Below are 27,885 nucleotides of genomic sequence, written 5' to 3' on the forward strand. Positions count from 1 at the left end.
TCTATTGGGAAATTTCATGACCAAATGGAGAACCTTACATACCAGTGGGCAGGCTTGGCTTTCCTATGTGGGGCTGGGGTCATGGCCCACATCAGTCACAGAACAGCTCCCATCAAAACACGCACAGAATCAGTGTTTATAGTATTTTTGGTCATGTGATATTTGGTGCTGAAAGGAAGTGGTTCCACTGCTGGGAAACAGCAGTGAGTAAGAAAGTTCAAACATATCAAGAAAGAAGACTTTTCTTTCCTCTCACGGTCTGCATCAATGATGGATTTTTACTTTGCCATTTAAGTCTTAATTAATGGTCATTGTTAGTGAGGGGGATGCTCTCACTGTCTCTTCTGGTCAATCTCCAATTAAACGTTCTTATCAATTTCATCATTTATTAGGTAGAGAATTTGCTGCCGATTTTATTATGTAAGACACAGCACAATAATTCTATTAGGATGTTAAGTTCATTCCTTTTCATTCCTTTTTGCTTATATGCAAATTATATCTAAAGCATTTTGCTGGACATTCATTCAAATTTAAAATAAAGATAAGGAGGGGAACAGCTGATCTGATTATTACTGTGGTGAGAATACATGTTGAATTGCCATTTATTTACATAAAGAGGTGATTGTCTTATGAAAGCAGCTTATTTCTCAAAAGGCGTGGAGACTAGACCAGGGATCCACCAGGATGTACTTCCCACTAACTACGTAACCATTCTGCTAAAACGGGCCAGGGTGGTTAAGTTCAGACATCCCAGAGAACATCCAGAGCTTAACATTCACTGAAGGTATTTTGATCAGCAGACAATAATAGACAGCAACATGAGAAATGCAAGATCCAACAAGCTGAAATCTAAAACAATGAATTCTTTTCTTTCTATCCAGGAATTAATCACACCCTCTGCCACAAACCACCGCCACAGTGTCTACACTGTATTTGAATTCAATTTAAGCCTCATTTACACACAGTAGGTTTTGATCTCTATCTGATAAATACATTCCACAGGTTCCTTCTCACCTGTTATCTTGCTACTTATTTCATTCTCTCTCATCTTATCTATGCCAACTTTATCCTATCCACCCTCATCAGCCCATCTGATCCTTCTCATCAGCTCTAAGCAGCCCCCTTACTAAATTGAGGAGACGCCCCCCAGATATCTCTAAAGCAGCTTTGGGACATGCTGACTGGCTCCTGCAAAAAGACATTCATCATATTTAGACTAGAGCTGCTGCGTTCAAGTCAAATCTCTTTCGGAGGTGTTGAGTGATCTCTCCTGTCTTGGTGCTAGAGAGAGTGAAAAATGATGCTGGGCCATAAAAATACTTTGGTATGAGTGCAGTGTGCAGAAGGGCTGAGTGTTGTAATGTAGGGTGCTGCATGGGACAGTGCAAGATCTGATCTGAATGAGACTCTGTTGGCAGGCTTGAGTAGATAGAGCTCCGGGGCAGGGAAAGCCGCTCAACATAAGCCCAGATCAGTCTAGTCTCAGGAAGACACTGTCAGGGGTCCACTGGGAGGGGCAGGCATCCAACAGCTCCTTACAGATAAGCCATGAATCACAAGAATATGCTTTTCTGCTCACTCTCACAGACACCAGCTGATACAATCCTCATGGCAGGCACGTCACCAAGGAACCAACTTTGTACACCAATTTGTTACTGTAAGTCGGTTGAGCCTTCTGTCTCTTTCTTCACTCACACAATCAATCACCATCTTTCTTCCTGCATTTGATCACGCAGAACTTTTTTTCTTCCCCTAAACCTCAAAAAGTTTCCTCTCCCTCCTATCTAGGCCTTCCTCTTACAGAAAATCCCTTCAGTACCCTTAAGACGGCATTAGGCCTAGATCTCACACAGATTAAAATAACAGATTTTTCCAACTGTACACACTGTGACCATGTTGCATTCTTGCCCTAGCTTCAAGCCATATGTCTTAGACTCTGCAGCTGAATGTTCCTGTCTGCCTTTTTGAGCTTCTTGAGCCCAGTTCTCTTCCCAGTTGACTCTTTGCAACACCTCTTTTGGGAGATTTAGACTTAAGTAGCCATGGATCACATATCCAACAGATGTCAACAGCAGGAGCCATGTCTGAGTCATTAACCTGAAGGTAAGCCTGTAATAGAAAGCTAGATTGAATGCAAACTCAAAAACAAAACACCCTGATCCCACTACTCTGTGGGCTGTCTTGATTGGAAGGAGTTTGCTGTACAATGAAAAAAGAAGGAGAAAAGAAAGAAGAAATGAGGGTCCAAGTAGAGATCAGGAAATAAATGGTTGGGTGGAAACAGAGGGTGTAATGCTGCCCAGACAGACATATAGGTAGTGTAACTTAAATTGAAGGAAGGCCAACGAAATGAGCACCAGAAGAAAACAGTGAGACTGAGTCATAGAAACTGAAAGTAGAAGTAAGAGGAGATGGTGGAATGAGTTGCATGAGAACGTGAAAGGAGGAACATAGGAGAGATGGAGAGGAGGAAACTCCCCCCGAAACTGTAAGTAGAGAACCAACAGCAGCTAAAGAGTGGGTGGTGAGAAGCTGGTTGTTTACCTGGTCGTACTCCAGGGCCCCAGGGTAAAGTGGCCAGCCCAGAAAAAGTTCAGCTATCACACAGCCTAGTGACCACATGTCTATGGCTTCACAAAACGGCAATCCCAAAATAATCTCTGGAGCCCTGTGGAAGATATAAAAAAAAAACAACACATCTGTTAGTTTACATTAACAACATTTACTTGGAAAATATCAAACAATGATATACTTAGAAAGAACATCTCATACAATAATGGTCAAATAAATATTTTTTATGCCATCTTTACGAAAGGAAACACAGACTGCACAAACAAACACTACAGTGTCATAAATCATCCACTAAACACTAATTTCTTTGGAAAATAGATTAGTACTGCTACTACTCCTAACCTGCTCAACTTTAGAAAAAAAATAGTTTCTTGTGTTGCAGGGCTCAAATTGTTCAGATTTAACTGCAACATTGATATTTATACATATTATTAGAAGCTATACAGTCAATTCATGCACCAAATGCAATTTATAACGATTTTTTCTCAATTTCACTGCTGCTTTTTTGCTTTTTAGGCAAGTGCTGTCTGTAGGAAATGAATGCACATAATTAGCAATGTCATGGAATTCCTGATGCTGGCCAGTCAGGCGGGTTTGCATGGTACATGTGTAACAGTGCCAAGTGACTTGCAAGCCGGTGTTGTTCGTGCTCTAGAGTAGCCGAGCGTCAGCAGGCTGAGCCAGTGGGTTAGCAGGTCAGCCAGGCTGGGATCAGAGCTTTGACAGGCTGTTGTATCTCCTCTAGGCTCATAGAAAATAAGCAGCACAGTCACTACTTCTCCATGTACGTGCTGTCTCAGTGTTGCTGCATCTAACTCCATGGTAGCACCATAATACCACGTCACAGGAGTGGCTGGTGGTGACGCAGGCCTGTCAGCACCAATATAGGTAAGACACGCTGACAACTGTCAAGAACTCAGTGTTTAGGACACACCACAAAGCCTATAAACTGTGACAGTGCACTGATAGCATGAAGCAGCCTGTGCTCTTTTCTCTGATACAAGTGGCCTCAAAGCTCACTAAAATAAGACACAATGAGTATCTAGCACACAGACTAACAGTAAACACCTATTAGACAAGTCAAGACGCTGCCTTTGAAGATGAATGTCTTGAGAGTGATAATCAGATCAGGCTGGAAAAATAATCATCCTGTGAATTGACTAAAATGATGAGTGATGTATGTTAAGACTTTTCCATTCCTTACATCACTTATATTATACAGCAACTGGCCCTGAGGGATAAATAAACATTATTGTTGATATTACTGTGTATCAATATAAATATATTGAGATAATGTGAAAGTTATTGCAATAGTAAATATGTCTTTATTGCCTTCCTTGATGACAGCAATGCTCAGAATAACTCAGCACTAAAATGAAGTCAGAGAGGACCCAAGTGTCTAAGAGATATCATTTCACTTCCGCTCAGCATATACACGAGATACACACCCAACAAACTATTTAACAACATGAGAGAATGCGGAGGACTGAAATAATCTAAAGAAAGACCAGGGGTGGGATTTCAAGAGAAGTGACATCCTAAGCTTATTGGTTAAGGAAGCTTGTCATACCAACTAAGGCAATCCTTCGCTTTTCATACTGAATGTATCTACAGAACAAATAACTACTCTGTGACATCTTAGGAGCCACATAACATTGAATGGTGTGGGACAGAAACTACATGCGGATAGCAACAGCAAACGTAAGTCCTGCTAAAATAAGTTTTAGACAATTTTATCACATGGTCAAAACAAATGCACACAGCAGCTGGTACAGTAGGCAACATAGCAGCAGAAAATCAACCACGCAGATATGCCAACCATTTCAGTCTCACAGGCATGTCCTATTTATAAGGGACAGGTTTTCCCTGGAGCAGTGAGGAGAGGGAATCCACATATCAACACACCCTAAGCATTCATTGGGACACACAGCTAATATAAGAATCCACAGTAAGGCTGATCAGTATAATTTGAGCAGCAATACAAGGCATCATTTGGTTGGTCCAGTAGTTAGAGGCTGCCTTGTAACCGAAAACTGTCTTGCCATGCCCCCCCTGGCAACAACCAATCCACAGGGCCAACAATAGCTACGTGTCCTTTTCAACTTTTGAGTACGACACCCTGTCTGCTCATTCAATTTAAGAGCTTCTATACAGGCCTAAATAGTCCCTCCTTATTTCTTAAAGTCAAAATGAGCCTCCTAACTAGGGACTATGGCACAAAAGAATCCAGTATTAAATGGCCTTCTCAGGGTTACAGTATTCATATCCATGTGATATACAATATGTCAGTATGATGGGGGCTGACTGAGGGGTGTACCATTTCATCTTTTACAGCACATGAAACATCCTCAACATGTTTCTAAAAATCATACAGCCTGAAAGAAATACATCAAGCAAAATAATGACGCCCATAAAAGCAGGTGGCTTAGGTAGTCACAGAAATCAAAACCTGAAATATAACCAAGACAGATTGAGACAGAACATTCAGGAGTGATTTTATGTATAGCTAGCTCTTCCTCTTTTTTTTTTATTGTTTTGTCAGAATCCACCAAAGATGATGTAAAGTGCTTCTGGGTGCACAGAAGACAGCTGAACAGTGTTGTTTTCTTTATATGGTTTTTGTTCTTACCTTTCCCTGCTTAATGCAAAATAGCAATGCAACATGTAAAAAAAAAAATCACAGAGTGAAAAGAGAGCCAAACAGAAAACAGCAGGTCTCTCTCCTTTGGTTTGGGGGTGATGAGTGGATGTTGCCATGGTTGCACAGCTCTGTCCTAATCAACGCAACTCAAGCCTCACCGCCCTCCTGTGAAACCAAATCTATTTTCCATCCCGAGGATATGACGTTCAAGCTGAGGGGCCACTAAATGCTAGAGGAGCAGAAGCCCCGTGACTGCTCTGTGCCACGTGTCAGAGTCCCAAAGGAAACGGACAGGTACATGAAAAAAGATCAACAATGTGATGGGCTGGTTCACTGCTTTTTGCCCAGTGCATGTTGAGAAAAGGTTCCAGCTTTGTGTGCGGTCAGCACTTAACAGGAATAAGTAGACAGAAAAAAAAACCACAAAGCACCTTGTCAGTACCTGCACACATACAGCACCAGTCAAAAGTTTGGACACATCTTATAGGAAGGCGTGTTCAAATTTTTGACTGGTACTATATACTTTTAGACAAATTGTATCATGAAATATTGGTAGAAAAGTTAAACAAACAGACTAAAACTGCACACATCATATACACTTGCCTGATGCCGCTCAGCTGCACCTAAACAGGCAGTGATTCATCCAAAATCAACTGAAGTTTTGTGAAAATGCTAAACACATAAGATACTGAATACCACCATATGTATCAAAAGTAATTACATCTGGTACATGTATGATTATTTGAAAATAATAACAAAAATGATTTAAAAAATTACTGTAAATTGCATTTTAATTCGATGTATTCATTTTTGAACATGTTAGCTTACTTTGAAATTGAACCTATACATGCCAATTATCAGGTTTATTATGGACTTCTCCCTGACATTCATGATATTTAAGATATAAACAAACACACATACATAACATCTGTATACTTTAACCATCTATTTAATACAGTCAATCTGCTTCCAATCTTTTACAGTGCAGCAATCAACTATATACCATATCTTTGAACATATACTGAACATGTTTTTCCTCAGTAACAAGACCAAAGAGTCATATCAGGGCAGCTGACTGATACTATTGTGCTGCTCAAAGGTTGAAAATGAACGAGTATGAGTGATATATGAGTTGTCTACAGTATCACAGTGTTCAAAGGTTTCCAGCCTCATGTGTTAGCGGTGAGAGACACCTTCAGAAGCAGCAGAGGGGAAGAAAGATCTTCAAAGAGTTTCTGCACCTGCTAGCAGTGTTGTCAGACCTTCTTTTCAAAACATTCCCCAATTCACGGCTGTCTTCTTTATCACTGTATATCATGGAATTTTAGACAAGCTCATTAGATTGGATATAGCAAGTCAATCAACGTGGTTTTAATGATTTTTTTTCATGGATTTAGGCAGACACAACGCAACATGTAAGTTTTGGTTTTGGTGAGGGCTCTACAGAACAAGGCTTAATTGAGAATAATAAACTCTGCATAGGCTGCTGTATTGTCTTTAATGGAAAACATCACTAACAAACCCCGATGCACAATGCTGAGTACAGCAGTAACAGCAGGCCCAGCACGAGCTCACCACTGTGCCAAGTATAACTCGCCCACACTGCAGGTATGTTATTCAGCAACAATCACAAAATAAAACCCAAACAGGCTGATCAACGGTAAAATTTGATTGCCCTTTTTATAGCTCTTTTGTGGATAGGCTTTGACCAATGAAAACAAGTCTTTCCCTGGTCACTAAGTTCAACAGCATGCTTCTTCACCTCAAACAGCTGCCTCCATTCTTCCATCCACCTCTTCTTTTCCTCCCTCTATGTTTGTCCGTCTCTCTTTCACAAAGAGGCTGAGGCACAAGGCAATGTTATGTTAGTAGAACCAACACAAACATGATGCGTGGTTGGATTCCAAAACATACAGGGCACATGTGCGCTAAATGGTTCACCTTGAGGTTCGGAAGAAATTGACTCCTTCCTGTGAACATCTACCATGCTGATGTCTTTTGAAAGGTTATAGGGCATGGCCAAACATTCAAACACAGTTCCTTGATTTAGGTTGTATTTTTTATGTCTTTTGTTATTTAAAGTTCCATTGTGAATATTTACTATTTTTTGAAGTTAAATGCTTCTGCTGAGTTCTACAGTGTCCCCAGTTGCTTTTGAGGAAAAGACTAATGGCTCTATTGGCTAACATTTAATTAAAATATGTAAATAAGATGCACACTGTTCCGTCGACTCCTGTGGCTTCACCTCTCAAATCCAGACAATGCATCAACAACACAAACCAAGATGTCTTGTAGATGCAACTTTTAAATTCACTATGAGATAGCCAGAGCCACCCAGCCACCTGGAGTCAGGAAAAACCTGGAGTCACAACAGTCCCTTAAGTTGCAGCAGGTATGCATGTAGTATATCGTCACAGTTTACTGGATTGTCATGACATAAAAGAAGCTTATGTAACCAGCTACCATCTACCTTAGTTTTAACTGAAAGTAACCTTTTTTGCACATTGTAATATCTCAATTTTCAGGATGTAAACCTTTTACATCATGCAAAGGCAAACATTTGAATTCATCAAATGAATTCCAAGTATCGCCCAGCCCTAGCTGGAAGCAAACTACTTCCAGTATTTATGCTAAGCTAAGCTAAATACACCCCACACCTATTTCTAAACTTTACTATGTACTGCACAGAGATGGGATTGATATTGATCTTTAGCTCTGTTGGTAAGACAGAAAACAAGCATATTTCCCCAAAATGTCAGTGTTCCTTGGATATGTAGGTCTTGCGACCATTATTTCGTCAGTTTTATTTTTATCTCACTTACTGAAAATAAAAACCTGTGCAGACACATGAGTCTTATTCTTTGCAAGCCACGGCAGAGCAGAGAAATTATCTCCATCTGTATTTCTTATTCATGGCCATTATCTCACACTCCAGAAATAGTTCTCTGATCCTCCCTGCTCTGTCCTCACAGGGAGGGACGAAGTGCAAAGTGGCACCCAACCAGAGAACAGCAAATAAGGGTGGCTACACATAGGGAAGAGGGGTCATTGTCATTGCATGCTTACACAGGCCTTTCAGTAAGCTTGTTCTGTTAAATAAACTCATTTTGGCTACACTGCAGTTGGCATAAGCTCAGCCACAAAGGCAAACTGACAACATGGTGACTCCATGATGGAAGAATGGAGCCTTACTGTGCATCTCTTCCAGGAACAGTAATTCCACAAACTCTCAGAGCATTCTGCATTATTCAGTGGAACACAGAGGCAGTGTAGCCAAGGCAGAGGTAGCACTTGCACCCTGACCCTAGACCTTAGATTAAGGATACAAGGCTTTAGACACGTTTTACAGATGTAATCCATTCACTGAGCTGACATGGAGCCAGTTTTAAAGAAAGCTTTTTTCCCCTAGATCAGGTGGACTGGGCTTAATCTCTACAGCTTTTTTCTGTTTCAAAATATTTTGAATTCAGCTACAATCACTGCATCTGTACAACATAACAACAACCCTTGCCTGAGGGTAATTATAACACACATGGGGTGGTTTTAGAAATAAAAAAAAACAAATACAATACTTGTATACCTATAGGGAAATTCCCAGACAGATGTCATAAATGATTTAAAGGTATCAGGTTCAAGTAATTTTATGAAAGGGAATATATTTTGCTGACGATACAAGAACAAAGCTACATACAGCTACTCTAACAACTAAGCAGCTTATTAGGCAAGCAAAATCTCTGTTGACCCTTATATTTACCAGAATACACTGTAAACCAAACAAGTCTCTGACCTTCATAACAAGGCCTTTGCTTGTAGTTGCCAGATGCATGGCCTTAGTCATGAAGGATGCCATTTTCAAGGTGACGTCTCATGAGTACTCCTTGGACATTTCACCCCAAAGCCATTAATTTATGAAAAGAACAACAAAGGCCCACAGACTTTCTGGAATTCAAAGCTGATCTTTGAATTTAAAGCACTTTCTGCAGTTTTCATTTCCTCTGTCATTATGTTTAAACTGTTTGTTAAGCTACCAACTTAGACAGGCACGCCAGAAAGGCAAGTACTATGAAATAGTAGTAACAAAGCACACTATGTTCTGAACTGCAGCTGCCCGCTATGATTTAAAGATCTGAAGTTTGCAAGCATTTAAGCCAGATCATAAAATATATTCCTTAACTACTCTGGTAAATACAGCAGTGGTTGTTATTCACACGAGTAACGACATGACATTGTATTAAAAGTTATGTGACCATAACACCAAAAAAGTCATTTGTTGGTGGAAAAATGAACCAGTTTTGTCAGAGCGTCCTGGTGCTGGGCATGTGACACTGACTGGCAATTAATATTTGTATATAAGAAACAAAGAGTTGGATTGAGTTGATCAGAAATGAGCCTGCAGCATGTGGGCACAAGTTTGATAAGGGTTACTTCCTTTTCATATCCAAGTAGTGAAGTAAATACTAATTTGACATAGCATCAAAGTAGACTGAGAGCCAAATGATAATATCATGTTAATAAAAACTAGCCTCAATGCATAGTCTAGGTGGTTGCTAACTGACAGATAGTAAACAAATGTAAGCTACTTTGGCCATATATAGTAAATACCCAGAAAAACTCATTACCCACTAACCCAGATATGGAAACAGTTCATAAAAAGGGGAAATGCTTGTGTGTTCACAGGTTCCCACATACACAAAACATTTTTTAAGACTGTCTGGGAGATTACTTGCTCGTTCTGTAGAAATGCCAGACCTACTTTTCAGGGAAATGTTAATCCACTAGTACATGAGTGGACGGGAGAATGAACCACAGCTCATGGTTTACATAGATATACTGGTCCACAGTGGACGATCTGGAGTATACCTTTGGATCCCATCTATGCTGAATTGTTCCATTGCGAAGCAGGGTTCAAAATTAACTTTTTAGCTCATCTGCCAAAGGCAGTTAAACTGAGAAAATTTACTGGTAAAAATATTTTTACCAGCCATAAAACTGCATCATGCATTATCTGACTAAAAATAATTACCTCAAGTTTTTAGTATGCAAACTCTCTCACTTTAGCATCACTTTAAAGAGACAATGAATAGATAACTTTGGATTTACAACTTTTATTCTGAGCTTTTTCAATATTTCCAATTTCCTTGATGTTTTCAAGTTTCATTATTGTTGTGCCTATGACAAGTTAATTGTTTCTTTATTTGTCTTTTGTTGGTGTCAAACACTGCAGGACATACTGTGGTTTTGAGCTTCGTATTTTAGCCAGGAATTCAGGGCTTTTCTCTTCGTCTTTCTCTTCATCTTCATGTTTTCTTTTTGGTGGGAATGTGTTGCCACATCTCTAACAACGTGTAACACAGAAGTTTCTTGTGGCAAAAACATAAACAGACATTGTGTAGACAGCGCGAAATAGAAGTAAGCCGCTTTGATTTGATTTGCTCACATCACAATAGGTACAGTGGACAGTGAGGGTCACATCAGTCTCAGCCGGTCTAAGCACAAAAAAATGCTTAGATGGCTCAGACCAAGCATAAGACCAATGCTTCATGTGTTTTTCAATGAAAACACATGAACATGATTTTTTAAGGACAAGGTCCTGGCAGAGAATGGCATTTCTTCTTGTTGGTATGGTAATCGACAGGAAAATACCTATTAATGCTCACTAAGAAAACACCTGATTTGAACATTTGCAAAAAGACAAGCATTAAACCAGATGCTTAATAAAATGAAATTAAGATTAAGGTTTAGATTTCATTTGAAGATATAAACTGTATAAAAATGACCACATCTAGAAAATTGAGCTCAGAGACCTCCAACTAAGCTGACTGTGCAAACCAGGATGGCAGATTACCAAGGGCCACTGGCCAAATGCTTGTAAATTTTGGAAGTGGCTGGTCCATCTGTCAAACATAATGGCTTGAGTGACTGACTGAATTGAGGTATCCAACAGCCACTATGGATTACTGGCCAATGAATATTTAGAGCTGCATACATAACCAAACAAACACAAACACAAACGGACATAGAAAAATCAAAACAGCTGACGTTAGAGCTGGTTGACCTTGAATGAATGAAGTGAGAGCTCTCTAGTATTTCAAGCTGTCCCTATTTCATTCTGGCTGCCTATGTGCTTCACCATCTATAGAAGTCAAAGCACACTGGCCAGCGTCCCATGAGCTATTTTAAGCAACCCTTCACTCTCAGCCTCAGCAACGCTGTTCCTTCAAAGTATGCTTTGCACACTCCTGTCTGTGAGGGGGAACAAAGTACAGAGATGCACATTTTTTGATGAAGCAGGCACAGTTTTGATGAGGGGTTTTTTTTTAATCAAAAGAACTGTGTCTTGACGCAAGAATCACATCAAAAACAAATCAAAATGTTCAGTTATAACATTACGTAATTCAGTATTAGCCCATGAACATGCGAGGAACAGTAGACATACAACTTTTACTCCATTCCTGACACAATTCAAATGAATACTGCTGCAAAATGAATTGTACCCAGACAAGCCCCTATTGTCATTCTGCATTCCTCTCTCAAGTCAGCAACAGTAGTGATGTATATTGTATCAAAATACAGCAGCACAACGGCATGTACGCTAGTCACCAAAGTTTGACAGCTGACAAACAGTTGAAGCAGCTGCACTGTTCACTTCCTCCCCCTCAAAAGTACAACAAAGCACGACAGTTCTATTTTGAGCAACTTCCTAAAACAAAGTGCATTCGCAACAATACAATATTCACAGAAAAGCTTGATGAAGGCGTGGGATGAAAAGAGAATTGTCATTGACAAGTGTTTTTCCACCGTTCCCACATCACTACAGTCAAGGAATGGGTCAAACCAAGTGTAGTCTTCTTTAATCAGAGAACAATCTACAGTTAATGCAAATCGAGACAGACATCAAATCATCTATTTGCATTGACAGTATTTTAATTCCCTGCGGAGCAAACCGCTTCACTGGTTCAGTGTGCAGACAGTGAGAAATATTCAAATGTCATGTAAATGCCTTTCACTAAAACAGATAGCGCTGTCCTAAATGTGGGTCATGGATCCTGCTCTATTCTTCCCAGCCTCAGAACCCAAATCTCAAGACAAAAAAACCAGAGACAATGTGTTTCACAAAATCAACTGACTTCAGCATTTGAGTAGATCTCCACTTGGTCACATATTCCTAACATATCATGCCAAACAACTGTAAGCAACTGTGCTCAGAAAAACGTAATCTGCTTGTGTTTGCATAGGACAGGGACAGCACAGAACATGTTGAAGGTTCATGGTTCACACAAACTTAGCAGTTACCTATCTATTATGTCCTGGCTGTTTTCCTTCTATTGATCAAAAATAGGTACATTACTGTTTTCTGATCTTCTCATGTTTGAGATGCTCTGTCTGAGCAATAACTATTCCTGAAATTATCCAAGTCTGGATCTAATTTCTTTTCCAATCTTCTTGTGATTCAGATTGCATTATTAAGCAAGCCAAAACCCCTTTTCATTTGCTCAAGCGCTGTATAAATTGAGTGCATAATATTGTTTGACATTTTCTGAGTTACACAGCAGCATTAAATGTGTTATACAGCAAAATCAAACAGGATACATGCCAAAACTAGAATGGCAGGATGTCTCCTTGTAGGAGCCACAAGAGCATGACTCAAACCAGCTGCAATTTCACTGACATAGTCTGAGGGTGGAGTATTGAAATCAAGAGGAAGAGGGTGATACCACTTTTACCAGAAATATTTAAAAGAAAAAAAAAAAGAAATCTCTGGTGATGACACTATGACATGTTCTTAACTTGTTATATCAAGATGACCACATGGAAATGATCACATCACATTACATGGAAATTTAACTGACTCGAGGGTGTAAAACTTGTCATGGGGCATAGCGAGGTATGAGAGTGGAGGAGGATAAAAAAAAAAAAAAAAAATGAACAAAAAAATCCCTTTGCTACTGGTGCAAGGGGAGAGTCACTGGCATGGTAAAGAGAAAACAAGGGGACCTCCCTCTCATGGCAAACATTGCCTGCTAGTATGGACCAGTGCCACAAGCGTGAGTCAGACATCCTAGTGTCGCCAGTAGCGTCGTTTCTCCAAAACAACGCACTAAAACTTCAAAAGACAAACATGTCTGTCTTGCTTGCCAGAAATTTTTATGATTATCTGATATCTGACAGCTGTTCTATTGCACTGTGTATTTATTATTTATGCATTGCATCTGTTTGGGCTACATTTCAAAGAATATCAAGGCAATACTCATTTGCCTTGGGTGCCCCAGAACATTAACCAAACAAGATTTACTTGTATTTTGTTTTGCATTTCCGTTGTTTATTTAATCATTCTGTGGTCAGTTTTTAAACCTGTTATGTCCATTTCTACTGTGCCGACTGTTTGGGTTAAGACACATTGAGCAACACATATACAACCACCCAAAACAAATGCATGTGTTGTATACTCACCACAGTAATAAAAATAATAGTAAACAATATCCTAACATTCTATTTCCAGGACATTGAACAGAGCTCACAGCTATGCACATAATCACTTACTTGCATGTGGAAATGAATAAAAATACAGACTTGAACTGGAAAATGAAAGTGGAGCACGAAACATTAGTGTAAACAGGTGCATTCGTTAAAAAGGAACCTCATATGTCACCTCATATGGCTGGCTGAAATGCAGCCAGTGCAGACTGTGTTATTTAGACAGATGCTAGATTTGGGTGAATATGCCCTTTTTCCATTAGTTCAACGTGGCACACTTCAGCTGTGGAGTGGCATGATAGACAATGACATGTATTTCCACTGTGTCCTCACAGATGCAGGTCACTAGCAGAGGGACAGAACAATTCCGGGATCCTAACTGTATGTACGTACGTTATGCAAATATTGAACGTTGCAAGTTCATGACTTGTGCTTAGGAAAGTCCAAGGAGGGTATAATGATGTAGCTGATATGATAAGACTTGGGTGAATCACTACTTCTGATGAACTGAGTGTACAACAGCTGCCAATTCAAGTTTTAATGTTTAACCATGAGTCATGTCACTTACTCACCTAGCATATTTTTGAGATCAAAATCCTAGTTGCTAGAATTAACAATGTCAAGCTCTGAGTGGCTAAAAAGCACACAAAGGTTGACTAGTTTAAAGTCAATTGAAACATGGAAATCATGGCTTTATTTGGTGAAACCAGGTGGACAGCTTTTAGTCATAGCACTATAACTTAATCATGTCACCATGTATGGAAGCAGAAAGCAGTTTTACAACTTCCTCACGATTGTGTTTGTACAATCTGACACTCGCCCCCATTTCACGCAGTGATTGGCCAGTTGGGTCTGAACTTCTCTCCTAAGCTCTCTTTACACTACTACTATATATCTATCACATTTCTTGCAACACTATAAATGCCTTCCAGGAGAGTGTCTGAAACTGTCTGATAGTGTCTAAACAATATCCCATCTCACCCCTCTCTATGATAGCCACCTGTTCACCCCGCCTTTGAATGTGGTCGCTCAGAGCAGTTATAAACACTTTTGATCTCCGACATGGTCAGATAACGAACTAGTTCTTTTCTAGTATAACAGCCCTTACGCAACAACTGATACCATTTCAGGGTTGTTTCACTTATCAAACCAAATAACTCAGTCATTACTTTATGCCAAAGGCAATTTTCCCACTGGTTTTCTTATTACAGTCAAAAATACTTAGTGTTCTTCTAACATAAACATTTGATATTGTATCCGCTGCCATGTCACACCCCAGAGCCTGTAACAGCATACTCATGTTAGGTCTGGATTTCAGTAATTTCTCTAACAAACTTTCTTGATGTAATCTTAACTGCCCACACAATGTACTACTGGCAGTCTTCAAATATTTGTCTATTCGTTTCTTTCTACCATAATATAATCTCTATAAATCCTTTGAACTCACAAGGCCAATGCTGCTTCACCCTGAATGCAAACAATACCAGAAATGTTCACAAAGTCAATCAAACATTTATTCTTTCTTATTGTTTTTAAGTATTTTACCAGAACACAGTTTTCTTTCCCAGGAAGTAGGGACATGAAAATTCAGTCTGTCGTCTGCTCGTAAACACTGCAGGGTCACATTTTTTTCAGAGTCAGTGGTATGTGGCCTCAAAGTAGGCAGGATGTTGTGCAGTATGGGAGACATTTCCTTGTTTTGCTAAAGGAAGTACATTTTTAACCTGACTATGATAGTCTGGACTCCAACAGACACGGAAACTAGTTTTAAATGCACCAAACTGAAATCTGCTTTGTTAAAAACTGTCAAAAATATGTTTTGTTCTCACCTGTAGTACCGAGACTGGAGGTACGTGGAGCACACTGCTTTGGACACGTGGCTGGCTGAGCCAAAGTCTATCACCTTCACCCTGTAGGGTTGCCTCACTGGGTCCACCAGCATAATGTTCTCCGGTTTGAGGTCTGCATGAATCAGACCCATGCTCTTCAGCTTTTTCAGAGCTGTGGCTACCTGCTGTAGCACAGGTCTGATCACTTTCAGGGGCAGCGGGCTGAACTTATTCTGCTTCAGGAAATCATACAGGTTCTGCTCAAGCATCTCAAACACCAGGCAGGTGTGGCTGCGGTGCTGGAAGCATTCAAAGGCTCGCACCAGGTTGTGCTCATCTGCATTCTCCCCACTCAGACGAGCAAGGATGCCGACTTCAATTTGACCCTGCCGTGCATATGAAGGGTGGTTCTTCAGGATCTTCACAGCCACTACCTCACCTGTGCCTCTCTTCCAGCACTTTACAACCTGGCCAAATGTGCCACGTCCCAAGAAATCCAGCACTTCATAAGTATTCTTCATGGAACACAGGACTTCATGCTGTACTACCTGATAGTCCCCATCCCCTCCTCCCGTCCCCCCTGCTGCACCTACACCCACAGGCCCTGCACCCTGTTTGGAGGGGCCTCCTCCAGCCCCCACGGCCGCAGGTGCAGTCACGGCTGCGTTCCCCACATTCGTCGTTTGCAACATGGCAGGCAACATTGACAGTTCCTCCACAATCTGCATGGTGCTCCCTCGATTATCCAGCTCCTCACTTTTACGTTTCAGCCCACATCGCTGAGAGCTGTCAGCTGAGTTCAAACCTCCACAGTTCTCTTCTCTGTCACCCTCCTCCTCTCCACCTCCCTCACCTCCTCCACTGCAGCCCTCTCCCCTTCCCCCTCCTCCTGCCCCTGTTGCTCCACTGCTGCCCCCACTTGCTTTGTCTGTCTGCTGCTGCTCCTTGCCCTGCAAGTGGACAACCCCTGCGTCCTGCCGCTGCTGGGCCGCAGCTGGGCCTGGTCCTCCTCCTCCTCCTCCTCCTCCTCCTCCTCCTCTTTTACCGGGCTGTTGTCTCTGTACGCCACGCACCACCACCGTCTGCACCGCGTACTCTTGTCCTCCACGCACTTTCACGCCCACTGCCAAGTCTCGGTTCACAAACGAGTGGGCTTGTTTCGTTGGGTGCACAATGCCAAGGGTTCTGCTGTTCAGATAAGTCCGCGGGTGTGCCCTCTCATGGTACACACAGCTGCTGGGCTCAACTTTGAGTTTCTTCACACTGCTAAAGGCACTTGTCTGGGTTTGATAAATGTGTGGTGGGTAGACCAAGACTTGTGAGGCCATACCTGCAGAGACAGAGAATGAAGCAAAAGTTGGTCATTTTGTTTGGTTACTCAACAGACACAAATTAGACTATTTCAGCATAGAATGGTTTCAAAACAATGCTAAAGAGCTGGAAAGTGTTATGCACGATATTCTAAACTTCACTGTTGTACAACCATATTGCGCAAAACAACAAACTGCCAAGCTGTTACATCAGCAGCTGAAAAAACCAAAACACAGCCCAGATCTCCCTGTGTTTATCTTCATGTCTTTCTTTGCTTAAGGTCAAGGGTCAAGGGTGAGTTTAAGTAAATTACTGTGGGACAAAAACAACTGACAAATACCAATAATCCAATTATGTTGTTTTTAATACTTCTACTTGATGGCATCACAACTTGTAACATCTGTCCAACCAAAAGCAAACGTCAAATGGTTAAGAACAAAAAAACGCAGCGGTGGAGTGCTTAAGAGAACCTTTCCATTCTGCCCTATCCACTGCAATCCCACCAACACCTCCACACTGTAGATGACTAACTTCTCAAAGGTTTGCCTGACCTTTTCCTGCCATTTCAGTGCATCCTACTGCAGGTCTCTAGGCAACCAACAGAGAGGGAGAGAGGATAAGAGACAGACAAAGAGAGAAAAATAAAGTCACAAAGCATCATCAGACCCACGTGTCCAATTACCTAGGACGCATTTTATTCTTCTCCCTTTCCCACCCTCATTTTGTTCATGTGTGTCTGTGTTTGATGGGTGATAAAAACACCTGTGAGATCTTTCCGAAGTACTCTGAAACTCCATTACGTGTAACAGAGAAAGAGCAATGAACTACAATAACAAGCTTCATGATCCTGATCATCAACCATGTTCCACACTGGCACAGTGACATCAGACACTGTGTGCCATACTGGAGCCTGTGACCTATTTTCATTCTGGGGCACGTTCACTGAGATACAAGTAGCTCGTCCCCATTGGTTTCCACGCTTTAATCAACAGTTACAGAATCCTGTTTACCTACCCAAAAAGCAAATTAGATAAATCTTAACCAATGTTGTGAGTACTGTGTATAAACAATCCGGTCTTAATAGGACCACCATCGCTTTTAAAGCCTCATATCCCCAACTTGTTCAAAAAGAGCAGTTTCTATAAATCTTTCTAAAAGGACACTCAAGGGAGTCAGGTTTGGGCTGTCAGTGCCCCTGTAGAGTCCCCTAAAATAAATATCCATGATGGAGAAACACTTCTGTTGTGATAACACTAACGATGTGAGCCACCCCTTTGACTCTATTCTGAGCAGCAACATAAGGTCAGCCTATTCCCTTGACAGCTCTCTGTACAATCACACCCTCTGTTACTGTTTGGTGGCACTGTTTACCATCTTCTCTGTTAGAGACAATTTAACAAATTACCCCAAGTGAGGCTAAAAAGGGCATCCATTTTGGTCGTGAATGAAAACAAAATTGGAAATGCGCCATTGTAAAATTAAAATGAGCCACACTGGCACGCCTACAAATAAGTGTTTTGGCTGCCCAGTCTGAAAGAGTACCGCAGTATCACAAAAGTTTTCTTTCTATAGCCCATAGTCCATACAGTGGAAAAGTATTTGTAATGGTGTTCACTAGACTGTAAGTTAACATGATTTAATTCTCAGGTTGGGCAGCACAGTGGCTCAGTGATTTGCACTATGGCCTCACAGGAGGAAAGTCCTGGGTTTGAAAGTTCCAGTTTGCTGGGGCTTTTCTGTGAGGATTTTGCATGTTCTTCATGTGCTAGTGTGGTTTTCCACAGTACAAAGACATGCAGGTTAGATAGATTGGAGACTCAAAATTTCCTGTAATTGTGTGACTGAATATCTTGTCTGTCTTTGTCTGTCTTTATGTGTTTTATGTTGAATAGACAGTATCCTACCTCTCACCCACTGTTTGCTGGGATTCTCTTAATTGCTGTTAGGGTATTTGCTAACACACCTATATTTATGATGTGTTGCCAGTAATTTATATAAAAGAGGCCTGTGACGGCCTCTATTATTCATGACAGCCATTATGCACAGAATATAGAAATTTCTATACTTTGGCACTCCTCAGTGGGAATATCAAAAAGGCCACTGCAGTACATAGCAATGTTGATTTATAAACTCAGTATGTTCCAAAATTATCTCTTTGCCAAGAACTTACTAAGTACATTACTTCCTCCTTCACTTCATTTTTTGCAGTGACTCTGTGTCACCAATGGAATCAATAGTAACTGCTGTTTAAACCTCAGATACAATGTTAATATAAATGATGGTCACCAAATAAAATGTTTGACTTTTTAGAGACATTTTTAATACCACATGAAATGCTATTCAATACCCTTTTCACAGTCATACCAGTCAAAGAATGACTGAAGACCAGCAGGGATGATTATGTATTAAGAACATGAATTTATAGCCATTTAAATCAGATTTTTGTCAGTACATCCCAGTTGTATAACAATAATTACGTGTTATGTAATTAATCAATTAAATGATATATTTATAGAATAATTGTCATGGGCAGACCACACCACCATCTAACCGGACCAAAGTTACATTTGTCGGTATGTTTACATGCTCTTTAATGTCCTGCAGCTGAGCAGCTAATTAGCTATCTAGCCTGCAAACCGATTAAACATTTTACTTTTCCCTGGTGAATGTCTGGTTCAACAAGCTAAGGTTCAGAAGAAAGACACGTGCTCACTTTTATAAGTTAAATAATAAGGATGCTTTTGCAGGAAAGCTAATGTGGGTTGTTGTTGTGTAGCAGGATGCTGTCTGTTGGTCGTCTGCTCTGCTTCTTACAGAAAGCTGCCTTATGTAAGGATTTGATTGGCTGTCTCCATCAACGTAGATGGACTGACGCAAAACTAGGGGGAAACAAAATAAAATCTTTTCCATTTTGGTTCCTGATTCTTTTCTCAAAGAACACAAGACAAGGGAATTACAGAGCAGAGATTCATGCTGTTGATTTCTGCAATTTAATTTCAGTATGACTTTAACAAAAGGTCCCTAGTAAGGCAGCACCCAGGAGGTCAAAGGTACATGAGACACAGGCCAACTGTATGACACTCCAAGTGCAGATTCTGCAGACGGAGCTCAGTGTAGGGACGCATACTGTCCATCACTGTATAAGCCAATTACATCCCAATCAAGTGCTCGCCTCATTTGTAGATTGATGAACTCTTATACAGTATATGTTTCAAACTAGGGATGTCAATGGTTAACTGTTAATCGGTTAACCACCAAGAATATTTTTGACCAGTTACGCAGGTTGGTCTATAGGTTAATTTGCATACGCACTCCGCTAACAGCTTGACAATTACATGTTCACAACATCAGATATTCTTTTTGAATGGATAAAGTACTGGTGTAAAACTGACTTCTACACGGAGTGTTGCATTATGAGTTGTTTGTAGCATTAATATTGCTAGGCTAGCGTGTGTCTTAAAGTCTTTATAGTGAGTATGTTAATGTCATTCAGCACTAAAAGTGTTTTGTTAGTCCAGTTTAACCTGCAGGAGTTTCTGAAGGTTTGTGTAACATGTTTTTCTGCCACAGAGGAAATAATTCATGACGAGTGAAAACAAGCCCAAAGCGTCTTCCGTCATCTCTACTGCAGAAATGGAATATGTCAAGCTGTCAAATACCACTGTCACAGATGATAAAGAGCTCAAAAAGACAACCAACCAGTCTTATAAATGCTAACTGCCAGAGAAAATAGTTTTTGACCGCTTCAAAGAGCCTGGTAAGAGAGTGTGTGGGTATGTAATTATACTATGATGTAAGTTATATTCAAAAAGTAACATTATTTTTCCAAAAACAGCTGTTAGAAAAGAGGGGGGGATCATCTTATGATCAGGGTCACATTGGTATTATTATTTGTATTCATACCTCGAGCCCGAGCATGTTATGCCATAGAGAGCTACTGTGACTAACTTTGAGGAGAAGAAGGATGAGCTAGAAGTCAAGCTAGCTCTGCCCACCGGCTGCTGGACAGCTCTCACAAACGAAAGCTACTTTTCTTTTCTTTAAAATTAAATGGTTAGTTACCAGTTTAAGCAAAAGCAAAAGCGAAATTAACCGAAACTGACATCCCCATCTCAAACCTACCATTTCTCATAGATTTTTTAATTCTAGACTATACAAAGAAGTGGACTACATTATAATAAATCACTAGGGTCTTACTGGAGAGAAAACTAATGTGTTTTATTAACATATTAACAATGCAGATGTTAACATACAAATACTCTTGTATCCTCTCAAAAATGGAACGACATGGCAGGACTATGGCCATTCTACATGGAGACCACATAAACTGTGTTGCACTATTTTTATGTAGGCCTATGCGTTTGCAAATACAGATTGTTGATGTTGAAGAAAACATGGAGCAAGTTGAAGAACAGTTCAATAATCTTAGATTTTTTTGTGATTAACACAGTCAAGCTCAATATAGCAAAGCCAAGTTTTTTTTCATGACTTAGAAATGAAATACTGAGATTTTCTTCTCACTGTCTGTGGAATGGAGATGTTAATTGGCTGAGAGATGTAGAGCGTGCCGTCTGGTCCCTAGACAGAGAGAGCCTGCGCTTGGACCACTCTTGCCAACTGAGCAATCGAGATGTCTAGATTTTAATACCAGCTTAGACCAGCTTACGCTCAAATTCAATTTAAAACAAAACTCAGCTTGGGCATCAGTTAATTTCCCTGGTCACACAAATACAATCACTAAATGGTCAGGAGAAGTCTGATGTCCAAAGATGTGAAGTAGAGAGCCTTTATTGTTGCAAAAGAATGGCAGCTGCTGCTATTATTACCATCTGAAGCCAGATACCTCTTTGGTCTGCTGTGACTCTCCTCCTGTGGCATCACATTACATCCTTCAAAGCTTTAGAACCTTTTCAGCAACCTTGAGCTGTTAAGTAATTGCTCACAGTTGCTCTTTTGACCCTGGCCTACTCAAAATTAAATTGAGAAGAAAATAAACACTGGACACCTGTCCACAATGAACAAATGGTACTGATTGAGAAAACAAAAGTGCTGAAGACACAGAAATAACAGTAATAGGTGAGAGAATGAACAGCTGATGACAGTTACACCACGTTTAAGGTCTAATGGATTGCCAACGTGTGTGTGTGTGTGTGTGTGTGTGTGTGTGTGTGTGTGTGTGTGTGTGTGTGTGTGTCTTGGGGGGGTGTTAGGTAATACAATCTACAGTCAAATGCTGTATTTACATTTAAAAGTAATGTAAATTTTAAATAAATTTCCAAAAAGTTGACAATATAGGCTAGTATAATTGTGTTGCATTTCAAAACCATTTTGGTTCTCTCCTTAAGTTGACTAGCAGCATTTATCTTGATCAACGTGTACAATAGATTATGTGCAATATCGTGATATTAGGTCATCCATTTTGCTAGCGAATAAAAGCAAATAAACAAACAGTATTTCTATGTTTTTTATATGCTTTTTAGTGTGTCTAAAGGTTGCAATATGCCTCAAACATATTATCATACTGTTCTTTTTCACAGTTGAAAGAACAAATTTGTGTTGGCTACTCGTGATCCTAATTGTATTCACCTAACATGACCCAGAACATGTCTGGTTATTCATTAAATAGAGCAATGAGGTCCTCTTGGCTACAGCCAAGTTCAGATGAGGATGCCAAATGCAGAATATAATGGTGGACATGAAAGCACTCACTTTAGCCCCACTTCACCTCCTGCAGTTGGAGGAGTTTAGCTTCTAGCAGGAATTGCTGTGTTAACTCACGGTTCCACAACCTCACTAAACACTGTGGTGCTCTGCCTGTGTCTCGTGAATATGATCTTCTATGCTCATTAGATAAAAGGCCCTCTATTTTCTAAAGCATGTGACCACAGGGTATTTCGATTGTGAACTTATGACTATCATTTAGAAGTCTTTTTGTCGGATTAGCTCTTGTACACAGTCAACATACTGTACTGTTGGCCGTTATGCCGGTTGAAACATTACTGAATGCAGTTTACGAGCACAACAAAAGTGCCAGCTAGTCTACTTCACAATACGATTATATTTAGCACACAATATGAGCATTTGTGCTTCTAAAATGGCAAGTCATCTTCACATTATTGCATTTTCTAAATGCTGAAGATTGCTTTAACTAAAATATGTCCTGTATCTCTAACTCTTGGAAAGGACTGTTTGCAGCCATGCATTTGCCTGTACTGATGTTAGGAGATGTCTTGTAAATGAATGTCAACTAAATGTGTATGCACATGTTGCATTCACTCCATCATGGTGCACTCTTTATGCAATCTAGAGCACTGACTCATCAACTTGTGTACAAGCTGTAAATGTAAGATGACATTTACAAATCGACAACAAATAGTCAGCACAGATTTAAAAGATGGAGGCTTCATCACCCACAGTGCCGGTAACATCTATGAAATTCCTGCTTTTTGTCAACAAAATATGCCAGACATAAAATGTAAGCCAGACTTCTAGTGGAAAAACACAGAATTTCAGATGTCTGAAATGTAGCCCACATAAAAAAGTTTTACTCATAGGCAAATTTGACAATATATAATATGGGATTTAACACACATGCACACCTATGAATCACTTGACTACCTACATCTGTGTTATTTTTTTTTTCCCCGCAAAGAAAAAAAAAAGTACAGCATTTACTTTCAAAAGCCTACAGCCTGTCGCCTCTATCAAACATGAATTAGCAGCTGTCACCAGTCACACACTGAAATACTACACGCTCTGACAAGTACTTATATCGATCAGCAAACCACTGCTCATAGAGCCTCAGACACAGCATGAAAACACAGTAACATAGTGAGTTGTTTTTACTTAAAACCAGATACTTCTTCCTCATCAGTTTCTGGACAAAAACATCCACTGTGTTATTAAAATCCAGGACTGACCAAATCACTGGATACACATGGGTAATTATGCACTGTGTGCTAGAACAGATGTTTACTTCCTGGGATAATGGACATTTTCCACCCATCACTTTTGCCATTCGTGCAGTTTACCACATAATAACATCTTCTTGTCAGAGGCTCTCCCCATAAGCTCTCATCTGTTCAGATCTGTTTTCTGCCTCGTGTCTCTACGCACACCTCAAGAAGACATCACTGGGAAACCAGTCTTTTTGTTGGCCACAATGCAATATAAGTAGTTTCCCCAAGTATGCCAGCTCATTGTGGCGTGACATCACATTCCCAACTCCTATTGCCACCCCACTCTGCACCTCCAGTAAACAAACAACAGCACCCACTAACACCAATAATTGTAGGGAAAACACTGTTTACACATTTATTTACTGGCCCATTGTGCTGACTTTCTTCAGCCATTATTGCTCTCACTATCATCCACAGCCCTGCTTTTGTGGCCTTGCTATTGATAAGCTGAGGAATGTGACACATGTACAGCAGACAGGAGAGTCTATGTGAGGGGGAATCACACAAACATAGCAGCATAATGCTGCACTGTACTCATAGTGTTGTCTGAAAAAAACTTAACAGTATTCACAGATAGAAACTGTTGACAGCTTTACTACCATGAACCGTTCACCGTGCTGTGAAACTAGAATACCAGCTCCATACTTATGGTAATGAATAAACTGGACCAAATCTGAGCTAACATTGATGATAGCTGACAGCCTCTTTGCTATTATTTGTATAATACTAAAGTGCCCAATTGCTGAAGAAATACAAGTAAAACAGCTGCAATCTTTGGTACAGTAACAAGAAGTTGAACCATTCAAAAAAAAAAAAAAAAAAAACAGTTACTGTATTATATTTTTGGACCAAACCAAGCAGCCACGTCTGCTGTATAGGCCAAACCACTCAAATCCTCCATTCAGTGTCTGCTGTGCCACGGGAATTTTTTGACTTAACATAAGAAAATATACAAACACCCACATTATGTTATTCCTTTGAGCCAAGGCAACAAGTGAAGAAATACAACTACCATACTGTTCACACATGAAGGAAGGGAAACTACATACCTCGTTGGTCTAAATACCACAGTGTGAGTCTTGAATTTCTCATTTTAGTTCCACCATTTTTTTAAAACACAAGTTTATGTGGGACTAGGACCTTCAAGTGATGGTTCCCTGCCATATAAATAACTAGCAGAAGTTGCCTACATTTATATGGGCGACTTCTGTTTTGCTTGTGGGTGATGGTGGTGTCTAAACACTCATAAAGTAACTCAACTATTAACCCTGTACCTATTCTTAAACATGAAACCACCACCTTCAAGGCGATATATGCCCAACTATATGTTTACAGGAAAGTTGAGTATAATTAACTTGACATTAGAGCCAGTCTTGGATTCTTAACCTAAGATATATACATCTCGACTTTCACTGTGTATTCATATCTGCTAAGCTGGCTAGTATGAGACAGCAAGTAAGGAAAGGGGTTCTCTTTCACATTTAAAATCTTATTCTGTATTTTTATTATGAAGACACATTTTTGCTGACTTGCTCTAGATATAAGTTGTGGTGCACAGCCCATATGAACAGAAAACATTATTACCAGCCACAGTGGCCAAAAACTGACGAAAATCAACGGGCACCCATATCATTAGCCAGCATTTAGCCGTAGGCCGCTGTTTAATTTTTCACCCTGAAAGAGACTTGCTGGGTATTAACTACGTAGTTTGGAGATACACCCACGATAAACACGTGTTAAAGAGCTGCCAAGGTCCCTTTTATTGGCTTTTTACAATAGCGTTTAGACTTCACTAGGTTACAGATAAATAACAGGTGACATTACCCAACATAATGTTCAATTTCAGACTTGATAAGATCCAGAATGTGTTTTGCTGTAAGTTCAAAAGGTCTAGCGTGTTTTTTGCTAGCTATGAATATGGCTGCGCGCTATTCTCGGTTAACTGAGTGAGTTACGAAGCCAGCTAATATACTATCTGTTATATGAAGTACGTTAATACGGCACTCACAAGTTAAGTCACTCGCTCCATATATTCCATATAGCTGCAGTGTGTTGGTGTTAATGTTTGATTATTCAAGCACGTTAACTCGAAGCAGCGTGTCAAAAACAAATCAACGGGTCGCTGTGACAACAGAAATAACAAACACCAGTGTCTAGTGCACTCACGTTAATCATTACCACCAACGTCACCATAATGACAAGATCATAGAAACAATTCACCACTAGTAGATTAATTAGCTGCCCAAAGAGCTGACATGGCTGTGAAACGGCTGAAACATAATACAGACTCTCGCTAGCTAAGTTTGTGGCTAAGTTATGACTTTGTATTACGTCACAACTTAACTATGGTTTAAAAGGTTGAGTTAAACAAATATCACAATTTGACAGCCGAACCCCTCCACCACTTACCTTCACATAGAGTCAGTATAAGTATAATCCAGGGCTTCTCTGAACATGTTATGGACTTATAAATCCACACCATGCACAGTTCGCCTGCACTGCTGCCATCTTGTCCTAGACGACAGGAAGGGAGAGCTCGCTCTCGGTAACGCCACCATCTCCCACATTTTAAACATTAATTAAGTCCTGCATATGAGCGTCCACAAACACAGCGCCGAGTCCAGGTTGTAGCTACACTGTTCAAATCCGTATCCTTCCTCTTAGGGCAAAGTAGCCCATCTCTGAAAGGGTATCCGCTACCCAACCTTACACGTACAGCTCCGTGGCCCTGTCAGCCTCTAACATGTCCCTTTTCTCTAGCAGCAACTGCAAGCAAATGTTTGTTAGCTGACGGCATTGGCCAGACCAGAGTAATCGATCACAGATCTAAAAATCATCTCAATTCATCTGTATGGAATAGAATACAGCACAATGCAAAAGACAAGAAATCGGAGATATTATCTTCATGAGATAAATCTAACATTCATAACAACAAAAAAAAAAAAACTGGTGAGGACTTTATGAGATGTGAAATTATAAAATAAATGAGGATTTAAACAGTAACAATCAGCAAGGGCTACAGTGGGCTATTTGACTTTTACTTGTCAATAAAATATCTTAAGATGTTTTGTATTTATATGTATATTTAGATGGCAGAGAAAATAAACAGTACTGGAAAGACAATCACATCCTGTAGATAGTGTACTTAATGAACCAAACCTGAAAGCTCTGCACTAGAAAATGGAGCTGAGAAACTTTATTGTCAACAACAATGAGTGATGAGGGGGAAAAATAGCTTCTAGTGTAAAGTTTTGATACCTGATTGCATAAAGTTGTACAAAAAATTAATTAATAAAATCTTAAACGATGTCCAAAACATCAGGAGGGTGATTCAGTTGATCAGCCCCTTAAAGTTATTTAATGTTTTAAATTGCAATAGTAGAACCCAATGAAGCCATTATATGTGTAACCAATAATAATTCTCTTTCTTTCCTCTTTTGTCAACAGTAAAGTCCTCTTTAGGAAGTAAGTGGGGGAGCTCAACCTGACATCTACTGCCCAGACAGTCAGGAGGCACCCAGCTGACAAAGAAAGCTGCACATAAGCCCCCGGTGTCTGCAAACACCAGCTGTAATTTAATCCACCAAAAGCCATTTGTCTTTCCCAGTCATCATGAGTCCCTGTACCAATTACAGACCACAAACCATCAGGCCTGTCAGCTGGAAAGCAGGTGTGAGAACCTCTTGTCTTTGTGCCTGGTGCATCATGAGCACACACAGCTGTGGTGGTTAATTGAGTAGCCCACATGTATGCCCCCCTAGATACTTCCTTCAGCTTTTCATGGAGGACTCAAGGAGAGGTGGGATATGTTGTCCCTCCCAGTCTCATCCCAGTCAGCTGTGGATGGCTTATACCTTCAAATCTGGACAGTCTATTCCGTTGTTTACACAGTGAATGAGAAGACATCAACAGTATCCTACAAAGTTACACTAACAATATCACATCACCTAACTATCATATCAGGGCCTATTTTTTCCAAATTTACCTAAAAACAATATACTCTCCTTTTTTTCATCTACAAATGTTGCATCTAGACGCTCAGAATAGTGTAGAGAGTAAAAAACATCTGCTGTTCAATTAGTACAGGAAGATGTGCCAG

The 27,885-nt window shown here is 40.2% G+C and overlaps 1 protein-coding gene across 2 annotated transcripts in view; it reads right to left on the reverse strand.

The window, feature by feature from the left end:
• Positions 1–26,556, reverse strand: part of hipk3b (homeodomain interacting protein kinase 3b) — a 42,295-nt gene extending 15,739 nt beyond the window's left edge. The window contains exons 1-3 of one of the 2 annotated variants that reach the window (XM_067591201.1): positions 26,196–26,556; positions 15,517–16,846; positions 2,545–2,668 (exon numbers count right to left, since the gene is read on the reverse strand). In XM_067591201.1, coding sequence (XP_067447302.1) covers positions 2,545–2,668; positions 15,517–16,846; positions 26,196–26,268 — 1,527 coding nt within the window. In that variant the 5' untranslated portion in view covers positions 26,269–26,556. Of the gene's footprint in view, positions 1–2,544; positions 2,669–15,516; positions 16,847–25,794; positions 25,900–26,195 lie in introns of those variants that run through there. The other variant, XM_067591210.1, reaches the window with a different exon arrangement.
• Between the last annotated feature and the right edge of the window lie 1,329 nt (positions 26,557–27,885).

The sequence above is a fragment of the Thunnus thynnus genome, chromosome 1 (genome assembly GCF_963924715.1).
Source record: "Thunnus thynnus chromosome 1, fThuThy2.1, whole genome shotgun sequence".
Taxonomy (NCBI): Eukaryota; Metazoa; Chordata; class Actinopteri; order Scombriformes; family Scombridae; genus Thunnus; species Thunnus thynnus.